The sequence below is a fragment of the Pezoporus flaviventris genome, unplaced genomic scaffold (genome assembly GCF_033815535.1).
Source record: "Pezoporus flaviventris isolate CSIRO_AGI_PZ_B2104156 unplaced genomic scaffold, CSIRO_AGI_Pfla_v1 ptg000023l, whole genome shotgun sequence".
NCBI lineage: Eukaryota > Metazoa > Chordata > Aves > Psittaciformes > Psittacidae > Pezoporus > Pezoporus flaviventris.
Genome location: NW_026892571.1, coordinates 17,450,747 through 17,470,394, shown reverse-complemented (window position 1 = coordinate 17,470,394; position 19,648 = coordinate 17,450,747). Strand labels below are relative to the sequence as shown.

Below are 19,648 nucleotides of genomic sequence, written 5' to 3'. Positions count from 1 at the left end.
TTGTAGAGGCAGATATTGAGTGTCATCTCCTGCTCTTCTGAAATGTGACCTCTTCTTTGGGACCTCCCAGAGATCCTCATCAGTGGCTCCGTCACTCAGGTGGGTTTCTGCAGCCCGTCTGGGTTCTGATGTTCCCAAGTCATCCCAGACTGCTGTGGGATAATGCTGCTTACCCACAGCCTTCGCTTCCTTGGAGGTCTTTCCTCTCTTGTTGCTCCATCTGCTTGTCCTGCACTGTGTCCCATCTGCCTGAACCATCTCTTGGCTGGCAAGACAGCGAGCATGGCCTGAAGGGCTTTGTCCTTAGTCTGAAGCCTGTTTGGGATATTCCACCTTCACTAGTGCAATGTGAGTGGAATGAAGATCTCATTTTGCAGCAGTGTTAATGGTTCCACCTGCTTTGTGCCATGATGCACATCCCAGGGGGATAAGCGGTGCCAGATTTGTTTCGAGCAGGACAGCATCTCTCCACAGGCACACCAAAGAGATGTGTGAGCAGTTCTCTCTCCCATAGCATCCCTGCCCTCAGTGTTCTCCCACTTGGGTGACCCTTGTGAGTTGGGGATGGGAGAGAGCAGCATTCAGATGAAGACTGCAATCTCTTTTGTATCTCCAGTGTTAGACAGCTCCCTCTTGCAGCTTGCCCTCCTTTGGAGAAATGTCAAGTGTTCTTTCACAGGAGATGACTATATTTCATCTGCCTGAAGAGAGCAGCCTGAAAAGGCCTTACAGCTCCATTTACCTCCCTGGTTTAATTGCTTTAATTTGCCCCTGTCTCCATCCCAGCAGCAGTGAGCAGGTGCCTCGCTGGTACCACCTGAGCTGCTGCTTTCACTGCCCCACACCTCTGCACCGGTTTCCCCCCTTTGCTTCCAAACTTTCCTTCTTCCCTGCTCAAAATATGTCACATAAACCCCATGGATCCTCCCTGTGTTGGATATGGACAATCCTAATTCCTTTCTCTGCTGAAAAGCATCGCAGACTGGGAAATGCAGAGTCCCTTCCTCGCTGTCAGGGCAGCATTTTGCTTCCCCCCATCCCAAAGGTGTAACACAAAGATGTGACAGAGTATCCTGCCCTTTGTGGGAACCAGGGAATGGATGCCCGTGGCAATCCACTCCTCATGTTGTCACTCCTGACAGCCATTGCCCTGTTAAATTCCTAGAGGGAAGCAGGCAGGGAGAAGCCACAAGAGCCTCTGGGAGCTGGAGAGCCAGCAAGCACTGCCTGCAGCATCACACTGAGCCCATCATCCTGACCCCAGGGGACTGGTTCTTGGGCTGGGTGATTGGCAGCGAGCAGCTTTTGCCATGGAGGGTGTGAGAGCCTTTTCCCACTCCGGAGATGGATCTCACCCTCCGAAAGGTGCCTTGTATGCAGCCGCTGCTGCTCTTCCCATCTCCCACCTGAGCGCTTGGTACCCGCACCCTGCCTCTGGGTTTTGTGCCTCCGAAGCTGAAAATGAGATTGTTCTGAAGCATTTTCTTTTGCTGGAGCTGTAAAATGTCACAAGCTGGGGGTGAGGCAGGAGGGAAGAGCTGCAGTTTAAGGAGTGCTTTCCCCAGAAAGCGTCATCTCAAAATGTCTCCACCAAGAGCCACCTTAAACCCGAGGGTCCTTTCTAGGTTAGCACAAATCGCAGTGCAGTTGTGAGGAAAGCAGTGGGGGAAGAGGTGCAGCATCTCTTGGCTCCGTGTCCCAGGAGGCACGGATGCTGCTGATGGCCATGGGTGATCAGGCAGCACAGATCAGCTGCTTCCTCTCCACAATCATTTCTGGCTCATTGCTGCTGAAAAGGGTTTTATTTTGTGTAGTAACAGGTCTGAGAATTGCCCAGAGCTTGCAGGGCTCCAGTGTAGTGAAAAAAGCCTTTTGCAGTCAGATGAGAGAGGAGTAGAGATAAGTTTCCCTCTGGCGAGGCAGGGAGCAGCAGGGTGGCATCCTCTGCTTGTGCATCCCCTGTACATCGCCCTCCCTGGGATGCAGGTGGTGATGGTGACGCTGCATCCCAGTGATGACACTACATCCCACCTCTGCTGGAGCCCATAGCTGAAAGATCTCCAGTGGCTTTCCAGAGCCAGAGGTGAGCCTTACAACCCTCCTGTGAATTGTTTCACGATTGGGTAAACTGAGGGACAGAGGTTTCCACCATGGGTCAATGGTAGAGCCAGGTTTGAGGTCCCAGCCTGGTGCAGGGCACAGCTGGGTGCTGGATGTGATGTTGGACTATCTCAGCACGGCTTGAGTGTAAGGATTAAGCATAACAAAGTAATGGGAAGAGTTGTCACAACAGTTGTGGAGCATCAGGGCTGTGGGTACCACTCCTGTTACAAAAGGGAAGGAGAAGCTTTAGGTGAGCTTTGTCTTCCCTGGGCCACACCGTGATACACCCAAGAGGAAAGTGGACCTTGCTGGTTCTCCATGGGTGCTTATAGGAGGCTGCAAAGCCTTCTTTGGAGAGTGGGTGTGCCGGGACCTTACCTGGGCTCATCCATACCTACAGGCATCAATGCCAGTGCTGTGCATGGTGCTGCATTCAGCTTGCCCAGCAGAGCATCACTCCATAAAGCAGTGGCCCCTACGTGGGATTTTATGCACCTGTACAGGCTTTAATTCCTCCTTTATTTAATGATTTAACGTTTTTGGCACGCGGCTCCTTCCCCAGGCTGACGGGGCTGCAGGCAGGATCTAGAGGTGGCTCTTGGATCTCACATTAAGCCACATTAGTATGTGCTGTAGATTCTGTTTCCTGTGAATTTGCACACAGCGGGAGGACGAGCAGGAAGGCTGCTTCTTGCTGGCAGCCTTCCCAGATATTCTTGGCGTTGCAGATCTATACTTGCATCGTCGCTGTGGCCCTGTTTTAACAGAAAACAGAAAGTGCTGTGGCAACAGGAAGGCACAACCTCTGCGAGTACCAGCTCGGCGATGGCGGTGGCACCAGCGCAAACGCCGTCTGCCACGTCGGCACAGTGTTTGTGTCCCTGCCCTGTCCTGGTCCCCCTCTGGTCCTCCTCCTTCAATGACCACACACACAGGTAAAGCAGCTCCTTGCTGCCCTGTGTGTGAAGCTGGGGTGGTGGTGCTGAGGCTGGGTTGCTATGTGGACCTGCTCAGTGTTCATCTCCTTCAGGCTGCATTGTTCTGTAGTGAGCTCCAGAGTCGCCCCAACATCTCCAGGAGGTCCAGCAGCTCTTTGAGAGGATGCAGAGTTGTTGGCAGGGATGTTTGTGTCGTGGTTGTGCAATACCAACATCACTTGAAAGGGAGCAAGAGGAGTGGGTCCACTTGTGGGGTGCAGTGTTGGAGATCAGTGTACTGGGGTGGGGAGAAGTAATTGGTGCACCAGTAGCATGTGTAGGGCTGAGCACATCCCTGCCCTTCTTCCCTTCTGCCCCAGTGAGTGAACACTGTGGGGCATCCCATTGGGACTGGGCGCTGCATCCAGAACAGGGAGGGAATGATTCCATCAAAGGGAGAAAATAATGCTGGGAGCAGAATGTGTTGCAGTGGGGAGCTTGGTAGCACCGAGGAGCTGTGGCCAGGCTGGACAGCAGCGGGGTGGCACGATGCGAATGTCCCAGCAGTGCCTGGCCTTCACCTCTCCCTCTCCCCTGGTGTGCAGCGGGAGCCCTGGATGCTGTCCAGGCTGTATCCCTGCGGCAGCGCGGCTTCCAGCCCGGGGAGGGCTTCCCGAGGCTGCGTTCTCAGCATGTACTCTATGAACCAGCACACTTTGTTCTCGAGTGTTGGGATTGGACTTCCTCTGCTCGGTCGGCGACGCAGGCTGGCTGTTGACTCATCAGCAGCTTCCCTTGGGCTTCGCTGCAGAAGGGGCAGGCAGGATTCTGCTGCAGTTTGTGGATCTTTTGGAACAGAGCTGCTGGGTTGGTTTTTTTTTTAACATGATCTTTCCTTTTTTTTTTTTTTTTAAGCCTTTTTTTTTTCCTTCCTTCCCTCCAGCTCATCATGAAAAATGTGTGAGTTTGGAGCTTGCAGATGGCACGCTGGTGCTCATACAAAGGGCTGTTTCTTGGGTCAGTTATCCCCATTCTGCCCTTAAATAAGCCTGGGTTCGGGTGTGCTTCAGAAATCTATGTATGCTTCCCTTTCTTCCCTTTCAAGATCTGAGGCTCTGCTCAGATCAAAAGAAGTAACAATCCCAACTGCTCTACTGGTAAATGTGTGGATCGCAAGCCCTGGGACGTGGGAGCACAGAGGGAGGAAAGCTTGATGCTGGTACACTCCCTGTGCTCCTGGGTACCCCCATGGTGATGCTCAGCCATGGTGAGGACGGGATGTCCAGTGGCACTGATCCAGGACAGCAAAAAACCCCATTGATGTGACATCAGTGAGTTCCCTCTGCAGCTCTGCTGCTGCGAAAGGGAGGTTTTCACTCGGGTCTGCTCAGGCAGCCCTTGTCCCCACAAGCAGCGGGGAGGGATGGGCTGTTGGCAGGGTGGCCTGTCATAGCATCAGAATGGTTTGGGTTGAAGGGACCTTAAAGCTCCTCCAGCTCCAACCCCTGCCACGGGCAGGGACCCCTTCCACTGGAGCAGCTTGCTCCAAGCCCCTGTGTCCAGCCTGGCCTTGAACACTGCCAGGGATGGGGCAGCCACAGCTTCTCTGGGCACCCTGTGCCAGCGCCTCAGCACCCTCACAGGGAAGAGCTTCTGCCTAAGAGCTCATCTCAGTCTCCCCATTTTCAGTTTAAAGCCTTTCCCCCTTGTCCTGTCACTACCTGGCGCTGTAAAATGTCCCTCTCCAGATTTCCCTTTAGGTACTGAAAGGCTGGTCTTTTAGATGCCTGATTGAGGATGGGATGAATCACCTCTGTGTCAGCAGCAGTTTGGTGGCTCAGAGGGTCTGGGCAGTACAAAAGGCGCTATTGGTGCTGTAGAGGGCTGTTTTCGGTGCCTGAGAGTGCTTTGCAAAGAAGTAAGTGGGATTTACTCTGTTACTTGTAATCATTTCTGGTTTACAGTCTGCTTGACAAGTTCTCGTGTGGGCTTTCAGCAGGTCCTCACCTTTATTTGCTGCAGGAAACATGTTAATCCAACCTGTTCTTACCTAGTGCTGAGCCACTTGGACTTTTACTTTGAATGTTTGCTAATCCTCCCAGTGGATGCCTGTGGTTTATACTGGACCAAGCACACAGAAAGTCAAGTGTACTTCAGCAGTAAATGTATAGAACAAGCAGGTTTGATTTCTCACTGCTCTGTAACGAGGTTTGCAGCTCTCAGAAGGAGCTCTGGTTTGGTACAGCCTTGGGAGCCTCCGTATCTCGCTCCATCACCTCCACTCTCCATTCACAACCATGGATTTAGTGTTTAGCTGGGCAAACCCTGGCAGATTTGATCACTGCTGCTTGCAACAGCAGCAGTAATTAAATCACCTGCTAGTGATTTAGCATACCTTGTGTCCCCATTGAACAACACAAGAAACTATTACTTTTAAGCGCTCTTCAGAGTGCTGGGAGGAGCAGGACAGGACTAGCTGCTCCGTTCTTGGTGCTGTGGATAATCCTGTTGGATTTAGGTGAAGCATTGCTGGAGCTGTCCCAGGACCTTGGTGAGGTGGAGAAGGTGGTTTTGTTGTCAGTGCACTTCCAGATGTGTAAAACACCCCAAAAGAAGCGTAGCTGCAGAGCAGTCCGAGGATGGTGCTTGAGGCAGACGGGTCCCTCCTGGTGTGGGATGGGCTGTGTGCTGTTCCCAGTGACTCAGCGTCGGAGCTGTTCTCGTGTGTCTCAGGGTTCAGCCTTAGTGCAGTGATTCAGAATGCATTAAAGAAATGGCTGGATGCTGCCTTTCCAAATTCCTCAAAGCTTTGCTTTCCTTGGGCTGGATTTCTGTAAGGAGACATGTGCAGTGGCCACAGCAGCAGTCATCCTGCTGCCCTGCTCTGTATCTTGAGCTTTCCCATGCTCAGCTCCATTTAACAGCAGGGTCGGGGGGGGGATTTGGCTGGCTCCTGATGTGCTGTGGCTCGTGGCCACAGCCCCTGCTCAGCCCATGGCAGGTGCTGCCATCACCCGCAGCCTCTGCCTCTGGTCCCCAGAGTGGGATGCAAGCACAAGCAGAGCTGTTTGTGTTACTGGAATAATTGTGGAAACATTATCTGGCTGAGATAATTAATTCCAGATGCTTTAACGTTAGTAGCTTGGCTTAGGTTACATAAAGAAGCAACAGTTTTTGTCTTTTTATATCCAGAAAACATATACTCAAGTGTCCCTGGCTTCCCTAGCAGCCATTCCAAGGTACATATTGCTTACATGGAAATGAGCAGAATGCTAGCAGCCGGCTGGCTGGGTTTGGGGAAGGTTGGCGGGTGGCATGGGTGCCTGAGGGGCCACTGGGTAGTGGGGCTATGGGAGAAAGAGGAGAGCAGCACCCATGGGTGCCGACGCTGGCTCTGTCTTCCTTGCCCATGGGGAGCAGATGTTGCCTGAGCATCCTCTGGGGTCAGTGGCCACTGTGTTTTGCTGGGCTTTGGAGCCAGAACAGCAGCACAAGTCTGTGCCTCCTCACAGCAGCAGGTCGGAGTCCTGCTGCTTTTGATCATAGAATCCTAGAATGGTTTGAGTTGGAAAGGACCTTAAAGATCATCCGGTTCCAACCCCTTGCCACCAGCAGGGACAATGCCACTGTTAGGGCACAGAGAGAAAAGGGGTAAAGGAATAGGGAGAAGATCCTGGCACCACATCAGAGTTTGTGTGTATTTTGCTCTCAGCCCAGACGCTGCTTTCTTCTATCAACCAGAAACACATCTGTGTTCTGTTGTTCCAAGCAGCCCACCAGCAAACCACTGCCTGGCCATTGCTGCCTGCCCATGCAGCCCTGGTTTGCTGCTGCCCAGCAGCTGTGCACATGAAGCCTGCTGTGAAACAGTGCCCGTCCTCTCCTCCACCTCGGGAAGGTGGATGCAGCTCTGCAGCTTCCCAGCGCTGCACCTGGATGCTTCCTTGCCAAGTCCCTTCTCTGGTCTACATCACAGTGGTTTTCTGGGCACTGAATCAGAGCTGAGATTTAAATGGTTGAGCTAAATCTCAGTGAGATTTGGGCTGGAATGTAAACGTGAGAAAGACAGGGACATCAACGCTCTGGTCTTGATCTAGTCTGCCCAGGATCAGGCTTTTTATATGGTGATAAACAGCTCCAAAGGGAAATTGGACAAGCTGGCTGGGTTTCACAAGATGGCTGTTTAGTGCCTCCTGTTCACTTGTTTTCCTCTTTTTATCACATCAAAGGAGAGTGAATCACTTCTCCTTAGAGGATTACATTATTCCAGAGGCCTGGAAGGACCCACTCTGGTTACAGGCTGTTACTGGAGGAGATTTTAGACAGAGAGGAGAAAACAGCATTTCTCTTATTGCACCTGTTAATTGCAATTTGGAGCTTGAGCTTCCTTCCAGTAAAACTTCCAGAGCCTGCCTATATACATCTTAAGCTGCACATCAGGGGCCACCCACCCCCGACCTGACCATCCTGCACAGGAATGGGGTTAATAGAGGGACGTTTCCAATCCCAAACAGTGAGACCCTGAATCCTGATCCCGGAGCCAAAAGGAGTTTCCCAGCCAAGAAGCAGGCACAGGGCTGGCAACTGCAGGATGTGCCCTGTGGAGCTGAGCATCCCGATCGTTGGGAGCAGTTTAAAAGCTGGTAATGATAATTCCTGATGTTCACTGGATAGTGCTGAGTGTCCAGGGTTTAGCTGGGAAAAACAACAGCTAAAGGGATGGTTGGTGTTGGTGAGACGCGCTGTCCTGTGCTGATCCCTGCCTGGCCGAGGACACTGGGATCCCGGATGCATCCCAGGGTCCTCCGCGTATCCCGAGGTTCCCTATGCATCCCGGGGTCCCTGACACATCTCCAGTGCAGGAGGGATGGGGTGTGCAGCCTGCAAGCAGCCACCCAGGCATTACGTCACCCCGAGCCACACTCACTGGCTGCTGGTACCCAGAGGGCAGGACACTGCTGCAAACAGTGTTAACCCCTTCCTGAGCATCCCCAGTGCCACTTGGGTAACACAAAGGGACCTTCGCCCGGCTGAGCATTGGCCAACGATGTCTGTGCAGTCAGGGGATGCTTTTTGGGCATGGGTGCTCCTGTTACAGAGCTTGGTGGATCCTTCCAGGGCCAAACGAAGCTGCTTTTTGTTCTCCCAAAACAGCAGCAAGAAGCCGAATGAGAGCTTCAAAGCTGAACCAAGTGTTTATCACCTGTGTATGTGTTTGGGACAAGCTTTACTGAAGGTTTAGGGTATATTAGAGAGAGTGCCAGCCCAGCCATCCATCACACCCATCAGCAGTGGTGGTGATGAACCGCATGGTTGCACCGGGCTGCTTGCTCAAGCATGGATGAGCACAGGAAGGATCAATGTTGTGTTACCTCCATCAACTTCTTTTGCTAGAAATGTGCTTTTTAGAGCCCCTTAACACAAGGATAGTTCATGAATGGCACAAAGTGGGGTGGCAGACTGGGCCACCAGGCCAGACAGCCACTGCAGGTTTCTCTTCCCACCTTTGACTCCTGGGCTGAGCCCTGTGCCCGCTCTGTTATGTATGTATGAATTTTTGTGGGTTTGCAGAGGCTGTTGCCAAATCTCGAGGGGTTTTGGCTCCAGCAGCCAGTGAGGAAATACTGCACATTCTTACTTTGCTGCCCAGAGTGGTCCCAGCAGTGCCAGCTGAAAACGGGGCTTTAAATCTGTTGATGCTCTTGTTTGTTATAATAAAGAGGTTTGTTGCTGTGACCGTTCACCCCATCCTCTGCCTTTATGTCACCGCTCTCCTATGGGCAAGCTATAGCACCTATGAAATCTATTAGCTTAAGTTCCTAAGAAGGTTGGGTCTCTGCTCCAAATGCCCTGCTAGATATTAATAACCAGGGGATGAAAAGCACCCCTTTAAATTGCCTTTTGAAAGTTGTCATGTGCTGCAGGAGAACTCCCCCCATGAGCAGAGCTGCTGGTGAGAACAGGATCAGCGTCCACTGAAGGCTGCTGGCAGAGTTCTCTTTCCACTGACTTTCCTAAGCTGATTTATTTATGGACGCTGGACAAGACTAATTTAGAGTGGGATGTAAGTAAAGAAAAGATGATTGACTAAAGCCTTCGTCGTAATAAAATGCAGTCTTTTCAGCAGAGAAACTGGATTAATTATTTCTATCTAGCATATTAGAAGGGAGCATATAGGAAAAATTGCCTTCTCCCTTCAGCCAAGTGAAGCGTTCAGTTTACAGAGATGATTAACCATGGGAATTTGCTGAGTATATTTTATTACTGTGTAATGTTCTCCAGGGATACATGTGATCCTCAAGAGTGTTGGGGTCCACTTACTCCTTTTCCTCAAGTGCCCTTGAGACCCACTTTTAGACTAATGGCCCCAGGTTTGTTGTGCTTTTGAGGTTGCTCCCAATTTTCAACCCTTCGTTTAAATAAGCCCTTGATTGATACAGGGTTTGATGGGTTTTAATGCTGTGTCTCTGGCTGGATAAATAAAGGAGTAAATGCTCCTCCAGTGTAATCGAGCTTCTGCAGATGGTTTGGTGCTTGGGGGAGGCTTTGCCTTGGTGATGCTTTGCTGTGAGGATGGAGGGAGAGTCCCAGCATCTCAGTGGTGGCACATCACCAGCAAACACCAGTAGTTGCAGTGGGCACACGTGTGGTCCCACCATCAGAGCGCTGCTTGGAGAATAGGTCATCCCTGAAGTGTGTTGCACGAGGAGGGCACACATCACCCTTACCCCAGGTTGCTGGGTTGGCAGCGAGGTGCTGATGGGAAGCCACTGTGATGGAGTGCTCTGGCTTAAGGAAGGCAACCAAGCTCACCAGGGTCCAGCCAAGAGGTTTCTTTGTGAGTTCTTTAAGGTGTATTTTGAGATGAAGGAAATCCTTGGGTAATCCTGTACTCCAGCAATGTGTATTCATGACAGGCCATGCTGTTCATTCATTTCCTGCTTTGGCACTGTTCATCCTCTGCCACCTGCCCAGTTTGGTGTATTTGAAACATTTCCCGTTGGGATACGGATCACCTCAGCTTCACAATGCTTTCCATCCCCAACCCAGGTTCGTGTACAGCACTTTGTCTTCTCTTAACACCCCTTGCACATCACAGAGCCTCGGAAGCTCAGGGTCTTGGCTTGTCTATGTTCTTCATAACACATTGCTTGCTACCTAGGACTCTTTTGCTCTAATTTAGGTGAAGAGAAGTGGTCTGGGGCTCTTTGGAGCATGTTCTTGCTTTTTCTGCATGCCTGGTTTGGTTGGGTTGGTTGTGCCCTGCACAAGGTCCCTGGCTGCAAGGTGTGTCACCGTCACCCTTTATATGGAACATACCAAAGCTGATAGAGCCCCATTCCTGTGTGTAAGGGAAGCCCTGATGACATCTCTGCCAGCCCCAGCTCTCAGAGCCCAGCAGGAGATGCTGGTTAAGGTGGCCTCCATGGTTTGTTCCCTTTACTTAGCTGTGTCTCCAGTGCAGTGTGTGGGCAGCACAAAGTTTACAGCTTTTTGGGCTCCAGTTCTCTTTGCTGTTGCTGTCGATGAGGAGAGGTGCACAGCATGGGCTGTTCTCTGTGTTGCTGTAAATCAGGGCATGGTTTTATCCAGAGGATTGCTCTCTTGTATTAAATCATAGAACCTCTTCCTGCCAGTGTTTCTCCTAGCCCAAGGCAACTGTCTCTGCAGTCATTGATCTTTGTATCTGAACATTTATATGCGGTGTGTTCGCATGGATCAGGGAGGAATGGGTTGCTCTTTAGGAACATGATTCTACACACTAATCCAAATCCAGGAGTAAGTGAGAGGCTGTGCCTCTCCAGGCATTGCATCCTTGGTCTTCCCAGAGGCTTGGGGTGTCCCATGTGAGCCCCAGGCTGCCTCCTGCACCTGCTGGGATGGGAGGGATGCTCATAGGGACAGGGATAGCCTTTGGTGTGGTTTGCTGAGCCATAAAAATCTTGTGTTTTAACTGAGTGCTGCAGATGAGTCGGGTTGATGTGGACCAGGCTTCCAGCAGGTCTCTATATATAGGTTGTACATGCTGTTTACTGTATAAAACCCAATTCTGCAGTTATTTCCAAGGTGCTATTTGGCAGCACATACCAGCGCCACTTGAGTCACAGCTCAAAGCCACCCAGCAGGGCAAAGTGTCCCGACAAAAGGCAGTGCTGTCCCTATGGAGGTGCAGACCTGGTTCTGGAAGTAGTGTAAGAGTTTCTTATCTTGGGATTCTTCCTGAATCTTTGTATCTTAATTGACTTGATCTTGAGCAGCAGAGGAGCAAAGAGGCCCTCTGCAAATTCCAGTTCCTCTTCAACCAAAGCAAACTCCGTTTAATGGAGCAGTGTCAGGAAAAGCTGAATGCGGAGCTCTTTTGCTGGTGGTGCTGTTATCCCCAGTGAGGCTCCCTGTGATCTCTGCATCACCAGGGTCTCTGCAAAGCCAGGACCTGAGGGTCTAAGCATGCAACGAGGTTTTGGGGGGCTCGGTAGCATTCAGGTGGCTTCATGACTGGGGGGATTCATTTATCTCCCATGTGTGAGCACCAGGTTCAGCAAAAATCCTTTTCCATGAGCTAGCTGCGATGAGAAGGCAGAGGCTGCACACACACATGGGACCTGACCTGACCTCACCTGGGGTGGCTGCTATGTCCTGCACACCGGCAGCACTGGGAGCACAGCGCCTCGGCTCTTGGTATGTGGTATCATCTGTCCCACACTAGAGATAACCCAAAGGGGTTCCTCCAGTCACCATCCGCATCCTTACCACACTAAGTGCACTTCAGTGCCTGTCAATACAGCACACGACCTGCTCAGGCTGCTCCTTTGATAGGAACACAGAGCAGGAATCTTTGCACTTCTATGCCAGGCTAAAATTAGCGGCTCCTTTCTCCCGAGCATCCCCGGCTGGCCCGCGTCACCCCATCACCTGCTGCAGCCGGTTGTTCAGCAAGCAGCTTGTGTAACGCGGCTTAAGGAAGGCTTATGGCTCTTTCCAACAGGAATATTCATTGCAGTCAGAGGATTAGGGTTTTTTCTCAACAGCTTTGAGCTTTCTCCTGTAAGACCCCAGTGCTGACCCACCATGGGCCCTTTGCAAAGCTGGACCTTGTGGGAAGGAGAGGTTCAGTCCTTCTTGGACCAGTTCACGTTGCACCGTGACTCCTGTATATCTTAAGGGGTTGGGAGCTCCCTAGATGACATTCCTGAAGCCTGAGTAGGAGCACGCCTCGTTTCAGTGTTATTACTGCTGTTCTGCATTAAATACAGACGTTGCTGAATCCCCAGGCCCTGTCCTAGATTACACTTGAGCTCGTTTTAAGATCTAGGGAGTGAGAGCTGTCTTTTCACGGGGTTATTTTCAGATCCTGAGCTGAAATTTGGAGGTGTCCTCAGGGCATTGGGGTACATCTTCATTTTGGGGAAGGTAAGGCAGAGGAAGCAAAATGAGCCCCTTTCTTGAGGTTTTCCTCTCCGAGCAATGGAATTACTGCTTCTCCCGCTGGTGGCTCTGGGAGTGCCTCCAACGGTTGTGGCTGCAGAGGACAGCAGTTAAACAACGTGTCTGGGTCTGGAGAAACTCCAGGTTCCTTTTCCTGCCCTGCCACAGATTTCCTTCCCGACCTTGGGCAAGGCAGGTGGGGTCCTGTTCACAGGGGCAATTGTGCACATATCTCTTGCCTTGGCACTTACAGGCCTTGGAGCATCATCTGGTTACATGATGGACACGATGGCTTTGCCCCAGGCACATCACAGAGCACGAAGCCCTCGATGCTCTGACATTAACTCACAGATCAGGACAGGAGGCAGACTGTGGGGGCCAGCGGGCTTCCCAGCTGGTGCTGGTGCAGGAGCAGGGCTGGAAGGGGGTGATGTGCTGCAGCAGGTTGCTGTTGGCTTGTTTGTTTCTTTGCAGCATCTTTCTGTGTCGACATTGGTGCCGGGGGTGGTATTTGGGGGGAACGACACAACGACGCACACGTGAGCTGTGCAGATCCTGCAGCCAGCACCCAACTTTGCAGGGATCTCTCAGCTGGCACCACAGGCTGCTTTTCCTTTCCAGCTTGCCCTCTACTTGCATGCCATTACGCATGGCACTGTTGACGTGTGCATGGCAAGTGTCATGCCTGCTGCCGCAGGGCTGCCAAGGGAAGGCAGAAGAGCTGACAGCCAGCGCCTGTTCGCTTTCTGTGCAGGGAGCTTGCAGTACATGAGGCAGCTCCTCTCCCCATCCCTGTGGTGGGGAATAGAGAGCGCTCAGAGCCCATCTCGCAGACCACCATGGGATGTTCTCCATTGCTGAGCTGCCTGTCACGGTGTGAGTGCAGCACTAAAGTGCATGGTGTGCTGGAGGGTGTTTTAAATCAGAGGGTGCTCTGCCTGCAAAGGGTGCTTTAGGGAGCGGATGTCTGCAGAGAGGGGCTTGAGCATCTCATCCGAGCAGCCCAGGACCAGGATCTGGTCTCTGTTGTGCTCTGGTAAATTGCAGAATCAGTTTGTGTTGGAAGGGACCTTTAAGCCCATCCAGTTCCAACCCCCTGCTGTGGGCAGGGACACCTTCCACTAGAGCAGCTTGCTCCAAGCCCCTGTGTCCAACCTGGCCTTGAGGGATGGGGCAGCCACAGCTTCTCTGGGCACTCAGTGCCTCAGCACCCTCACAGGGAAGAACCACCCTCATAGTGAAGAAGTTAATTAGCAGTAATGGCTTGCGTTGATGGCTGTTACTGTTCCTGTTAATTGCTGTTGCTGTTCCTATCAGTATTTGGACCATTGTATCCATTGGACCTCATTTTTCTCATGTAAGGAGTTAATTTCTGTAGATGAATGGGAAAACTGTAGCTGGAAAGTTTCCATTTAGGGTACTTAACAATTCACTTACTTAACAACACTGTTTCCTACAGCAGCGGTGGGTGGCTTCTGGTCGCCAAACTATAACTCCTCTATCCCACAGTCAGGTCCTGGGCTGGAGAGAGGGGAAGGACAGGGGGAACTGGGGCTTCCTCCAGTCCCCAGAGGCCTCTGGAGAGACTTGAGAGATGCTTCTGCTCCTTGAGCACTTGGGGCAGGGTGCAGTGGGGAGAGGGCGCTGGCTGAGCTCATGTTTCCCAGTGTAACTAGGATGGAACATTGTGCTTGGGTTCATCCGCTGGGCAGAGAGTCTCATATTCACAGAGGGCACGGCGGTGCCAAACCCAGTGTCTGTGTGCCACCATCCTGCCTGCAGGGTGGAAGGAGCTGTGTTGGCAGCGTGGCCGAGATGGCAGCGTGGGGAGCAGGAGCCCTTTCCTTAGCCCTGTCTCAGTGTTTATCACATGGCTTGGGCGCATCCTGCCTTTCTGGGGATGTGGGATGCTCTGTGTAGCCATGGAGCAGGGAGGGGTTGGTACCGTTGTCCCCATCGCCAGCAGGCCCACTGGCTCCGGGCAGGAGCATCGCTGTTGGAAACAACCCTGGTCCTGTGCTTGCATGTGCTTTCCACAGCACATTTCCCAGTTTCACAGGCAGGACAGGGTACTTCTCCCAAAACAGGGTGTTTCTGCCCTGATGTGGTATTCCTGTGTGAGCCCTGTGGGGAGGAGCAACCCTCTTACATCAGGGGCAGCAACATGAGGTTGGTACCAGCGGTTGTAGCCGTAGGTTGAGTTACTGACCTGGGAATCCAAACCTGTGGGAGGCTGCTGCCACCGGGCTGGTGGGAATGCAAGGCAGAGAGGGAGAAAGGAGCCAGACAAAGTGGAAGAATGGCTTCATTTCTCATGGTGTGAGGGGGAACTGGGGAACTGATGAAGAGCAGGAGTGTGCCCACAGAGAGCCCGGCGCTGAGCCGCCTGCTCGGTGCTGCTGGAGCCATGCAGGGTGCAAGCTGGTTTGTACCTGAAAGCATCAGTGGGTGTTTGGGATGGATGAGATGCTTGTGAGCAGCACTGGTATGGTTTTATTTCTGATGGGATTGGTGTTATGCCACCGATCTGCAGTGAGGAATACAATAGCAAATTCCTGCTTCCCAACCTGCTCCTTCCCTTCCTGATCACAGCCCGAGGCAGCAGGCACGATGCTGGAGCCATTCCCTCTCTTCTACTGCTTTTCTCTGGGACACTGGGTAAAGCACAAACCCCAGGTCTGAGGTCCTTAGGAGGGGAGCTGGGAGCTGGAAAATCAGCTTGTTTTGACACATCCCAACTCAAACCATCACACAGGTGCCCAGACCAGCAGTCTGTGGGAAGGCGCTTGTCTCCAAGTTACAGTCCTCAGAACATTCAAGGCACAGGAGACAACACTGAGTGTGCAAAACCCCCTTGATTTTGTTGGCTTGCTTTCATTCTTAGAGCCGGGTTTGCAGACGGTGTGGTCACATCCTCCATGGCAAGAGATGGGGTACTTCTGCAAGTTGTAGCTCTCAACCTCTCCTCCTTTCCTTCCAGGATCATGCCCCAGCTCGAGAGCTCGCCTTCACAGGTTTCACCGAGCAGCCTGCCTGGCTCTGAGATTTCAGAAGCTACGAGGACTTACCTGCAAGGAGTGAGCCGCTATGACCTGGACGAGCTCGATGCTTGCTGGTTGGAACTTGTTAATATGGAGCTCAAGGAGATGGGTGAGTGTTGCTGTTGTTTATCTCCTTGCCTGGGCATCCCAGAGTGGGCATTCAGGCTTTTCAAGTAATGGTGTGGAACAAAAGGCCTTGAAGAAGAAATCTTTGCTAAGGCATTCCAGAAGAGGTTATGTGGATGGCTGCAGCACTAGATGTTGTGTATATCTCAGTGCTTCTTATTCACCCAGGGATGTGGTGCAAGAAGAACAGGGTAAACCAGATGATGGTAGGAGCAGTGCAGTGTGGGCTGTGGAGCAGGGGTCTGATTTGCAGCAGAATTGATAGATGCAGATCACTCACGATCGTCATCACCTCCCATACTGACCGCTGAGCATCCGTACTGCAGGTGTTGGTCAGGATGGGGGTGATGAGCATGACCCCTCTTCCTTTGGTCAGATCTGAAAGCATTGCTCCAGCATTTCTCCAGCTGTAGCCAGCTGGGCAGATGGGAGTCAAAAGAAAGAGGATTTCCTACTTAAAATATCACTTCTTTCCCAGGTGTCTTGAAGCATCACAGTGTAACATGGCCTGCACCCCTGCTGTTACATCACTGCACATTCTTAAGATCCATTAGTGCCTTTCGGTTGAGTGCAAGTGCCTGGGCTTGGAATTTGACCATTGGCACTAGCGCTTAGCATGGTCTGCTGGGCAGATCCGCTGGCACAGACACATGGGTGTGTAGTCCTGCCAGGCTCTGGAGGGATTTTCCAGTCCTTGTTAGGTAAGGCTTGCTGTGGTGTGGCTGCTGCCACGCAGGTAAGAACAACAGCACAATAAACCATTCACCTTGCGAGGTCAGTGAAGGCTGAAGCGTGCCTACATGAAGCATTACTCCCCGTGGCAAAGGTCTTTCAAGGGTGGGACAAAGTATGTTATCAGTGCTTGAGCAGACAGGGAGGTTGTGCTGAGCCTCCCAGCTGGGGAGCTGGAGCAGGTTCAGTGGGATTGCAGGGAGATCCAGTTCAGTGAGCTCACAGGGAGCACAAAGCAGCTCAGAAGCTGACCACTGCATTGGCTGATGTAGGTTCCAGGAGACCTCTGTTCTTCTGGGGTACTCATGATTTACAGCCAGGTTTTGTTGCCATGAACTCTGGCACCATGAGGAAGTTGTAGGGGCTGCTCTTAAAGTTTGACTCATTAGCTATTATATATATTCTGTGTATTGGATTTCCCATAATCTCAGCCTTATGGAGCCCATAGTATCACTAGCAAATCACAGTCAGCTTTGCCTTCATTAACTGGCCCTGCATTAGCAGCCTCAGCTCTGTCATTAGCCCATCCAGGTTTTGAGATACTGGCAGCTACAGTGCAGTCCTTGGGCAGAGCAGAGGGTGCTCCTGGGCAAAGCCAAGTGGCTTGGCCCTGCTGAGCTACCTTGCAGAGGATCCACCCTTCCTAACACTGCAAAGCTGCCCTTTCTGCATCAAGAAACTAGCTTGTACCACACTGGACATCCTTCTGAATGCACTGTGCTTTCACTGCATCTCCTACTGCGTTTCTCTCACTGTTTCCACAGCGGGGAGGCCGTCAGAGGTGTCTCTGGGCTTCAGGGAAGAGTTGTCTCTATTCCCCCTCCCCTTTGTATGTATTCCGTAAGTCTCTAGAAAGGCAGCGGGCAGAGGTTTGGCCTCTCCAGCTCAGTTGGGTTAAATCTGGCTCGCTTTATTATTTCTCCAAAGTATTAGGTTACCAGTGCAGTGTCTAAATGGCTTTCAGCTGTGGAGCTCCCATGCTAGTGGATTAACAGGAAGGTTGAGATGAGAGGGGTGCCATCGGGGCAGGGATGCCAGACAGGAGATGGCTATCCCGAGTGGCACATCACCATCGGGCTGGCATGTGCCAAACCTGAGTGTGCTGGGGAAGAAGTGGTCTTGCTAGCAGCACTGCATTGGGAGCATCTGGATTTAGAAGGGGAGTTTGAGCATCACTGCAGCCATATGCTCCTGCTGTCCCTGCTCCTGGCAGGTGTGCTGTGTGGGCTGGCATCACAGTATCCCAGTGAGCGCACCCTGAGCCCAGTGTTGGGATACAGGCGATGCTTTTTGGCACTGACCCTCTGCAGTTCTGAGCAAGCTGCGTTTTTCTTTCTCAGGCTCCATGCCATTTATCAGCCAGTCACTTTTTTCAGGGATGGTCCTTAGGTGTTCATGCAGCACCAGGCTGGATGGGACCATAGTCCTTGACAAAGCCCCTGCGCCCTCCCTCCATAACCAACTATAGATGGTAACAACAAACCCAGGGGATTTCAGCAGTGGTAATGCAGAGAGCCTCACTGCCCGTCAGCTGATTCTCCAGCCTGTCTCTGTTGCTGAAAGAGCTCTCTAATTACTGACTGAGCCTTAAATATGCTGGGGAGAGAGGAGCTTTGAAAACCAGCGTTTGGCGTGTGAAATCCACTGCGGATATGGCTTCAGCCGAAAGAATTCTGGTATCCATCCCCCAGCCCCGGCGACTTCCCAAGCAGAATGAGGGCTAGTGCATTTTTTCCAGTGACTTGAAAGGGAAAACATGTGGCATTGATTAATATCCCAGCCGTGGCACTGCAGGGAGCTGGGTCTGCCAGGTAGGGACCGGGATGGGTGCTGATGCTCTTGGCTGTGGGACCATGGACACATCACCCGCGCTGCCTGGGCTTCTCTAGGGGAATGCATTTTCCTACCCATGGAAGTGATGGGGTTTGGGTGCTCATAGAGGGAAGCTGCTGCAGGAAATCTGTCACTGCTCACCTCCCGGGCTGTGCTGCAGCAGGGGCTCTGCTCCCTCTGCTTCCCATATGGGAGAATCCATGCAGCCAGGCACGGTGAGGCTGGGATTTGGGTGCCCTTCACCACCCAGGGCAGGAGATTGCCGCCTGCCTCGGTTGGTCTGAAGGCAGTCCATAAATAGTGCTTTCTCCCGGAAGCCCTTGACATTAATGACACGCTGAGATTTCCAAACCAGCTTTGCTAATCTCGGAGATCATTAACGTGACTTAAGTGGAGAACTGCAGCCTCTCCTGTTCAGAGGGGTCCGGCGTTATCTCCCGGCTCTAAGAGATGTGCTGAGGTTTAAATTCCTCCTGGTGTTCCGCTGAGCCACTGTCATGGGGCAGTCCAGGGGCACTGTTTGTCATTCCCAAAACAGTTAGTGACAAAGAAGGAGCCTGATCTCTGACTGGCTCCTGAGGAGCGGCGGGGAGGAGAGCTGGAAAACACCTATGAGATCATCCATCTCGCTTTGCCGTTAGCGCCGCATTGATCCACGTAGCACGTAGCACATAGCACATGCCTTTTCCAGTCCTTTTTAGGTCACCCCGGGGATGGAATTTTATCACCGAGATCAGATAAAGCTCGGGATAGCTCCAGCTCTCTGCGCTCTGCCGGCTCCTCTTCCAATTAGGTGGAATTGCTCCAAAAAGCAAGTGTCTTGCATGTAAAACAGCTTTAAATAGTTCTAACCCCCCCAGTGCGATGCCTCAGTGCGGGTAGGAACACACTGTTGAAAGAACTTGTGTGTGCTAGAGGTGAAATCAATATTTAAGTGTGCCTGAATGTTTCATTTGCTGCTGCTGCAATACGAGATAGTAAAACAGTGGGTCTGAAGGAGGCTGAATGAAACCCTGAACCAGATTTATGTACACGCCACCCCAGGCAGCACAGGCCTTCCCTTTTACAGTGCTGTAAGTCTTCGTTCTTATATTACCGTTTTATGCTCTGTTTTGTGATCTCCACTAAATCCAAAGGTATGGGAAGAGCGGGGCTAGAGACACTTCAGAGGCCAAGGCTGAAGGATCCTTTTGGAGTGATCCGAAACACACGGAAAATCCTCAAGGAATTGCTAAAACTGTTGCCGGAATCAATTTTGCTGAAGGCAGAGTCGAAGTTTCCAAGTATTCCCTTTGACTTACTCCATATGGTGTATGCTGCTCACATATGCCCACCACAGCTTCTATCTTGGGAGCTGGAGGTGTTCCTGGTATTTTATGGCAGGAACATGCAAAGGTCACATGTATTGCTTTTGAAGCTCCCGGGGGGAATTCATCACTGCGTACTTGAGATATGTCTGTGCGCTAATGA

General features: G+C 51.9%; 1 protein-coding gene across 3 annotated transcripts in view; it reads left to right on the top strand.

Moving 5' to 3' along the window:
• The window catches only part of JADE2 (jade family PHD finger 2), a 76,486-nt gene that overhangs the window by 24,249 nt on the left and 32,589 nt on the right, over positions 1-19,648 (top strand). For all 3 annotated transcript variants that reach the window (XM_061457061.1, XM_061457062.1, XM_061457060.1), the window contains exon 5: positions 15,427-15,596. In XM_061457061.1, the coding sequence (XP_061313045.1) occupies positions 15,427-15,596 (170 nt within the window). The remainder of the gene's footprint in view (positions 1-15,426; positions 15,597-19,648) is intronic.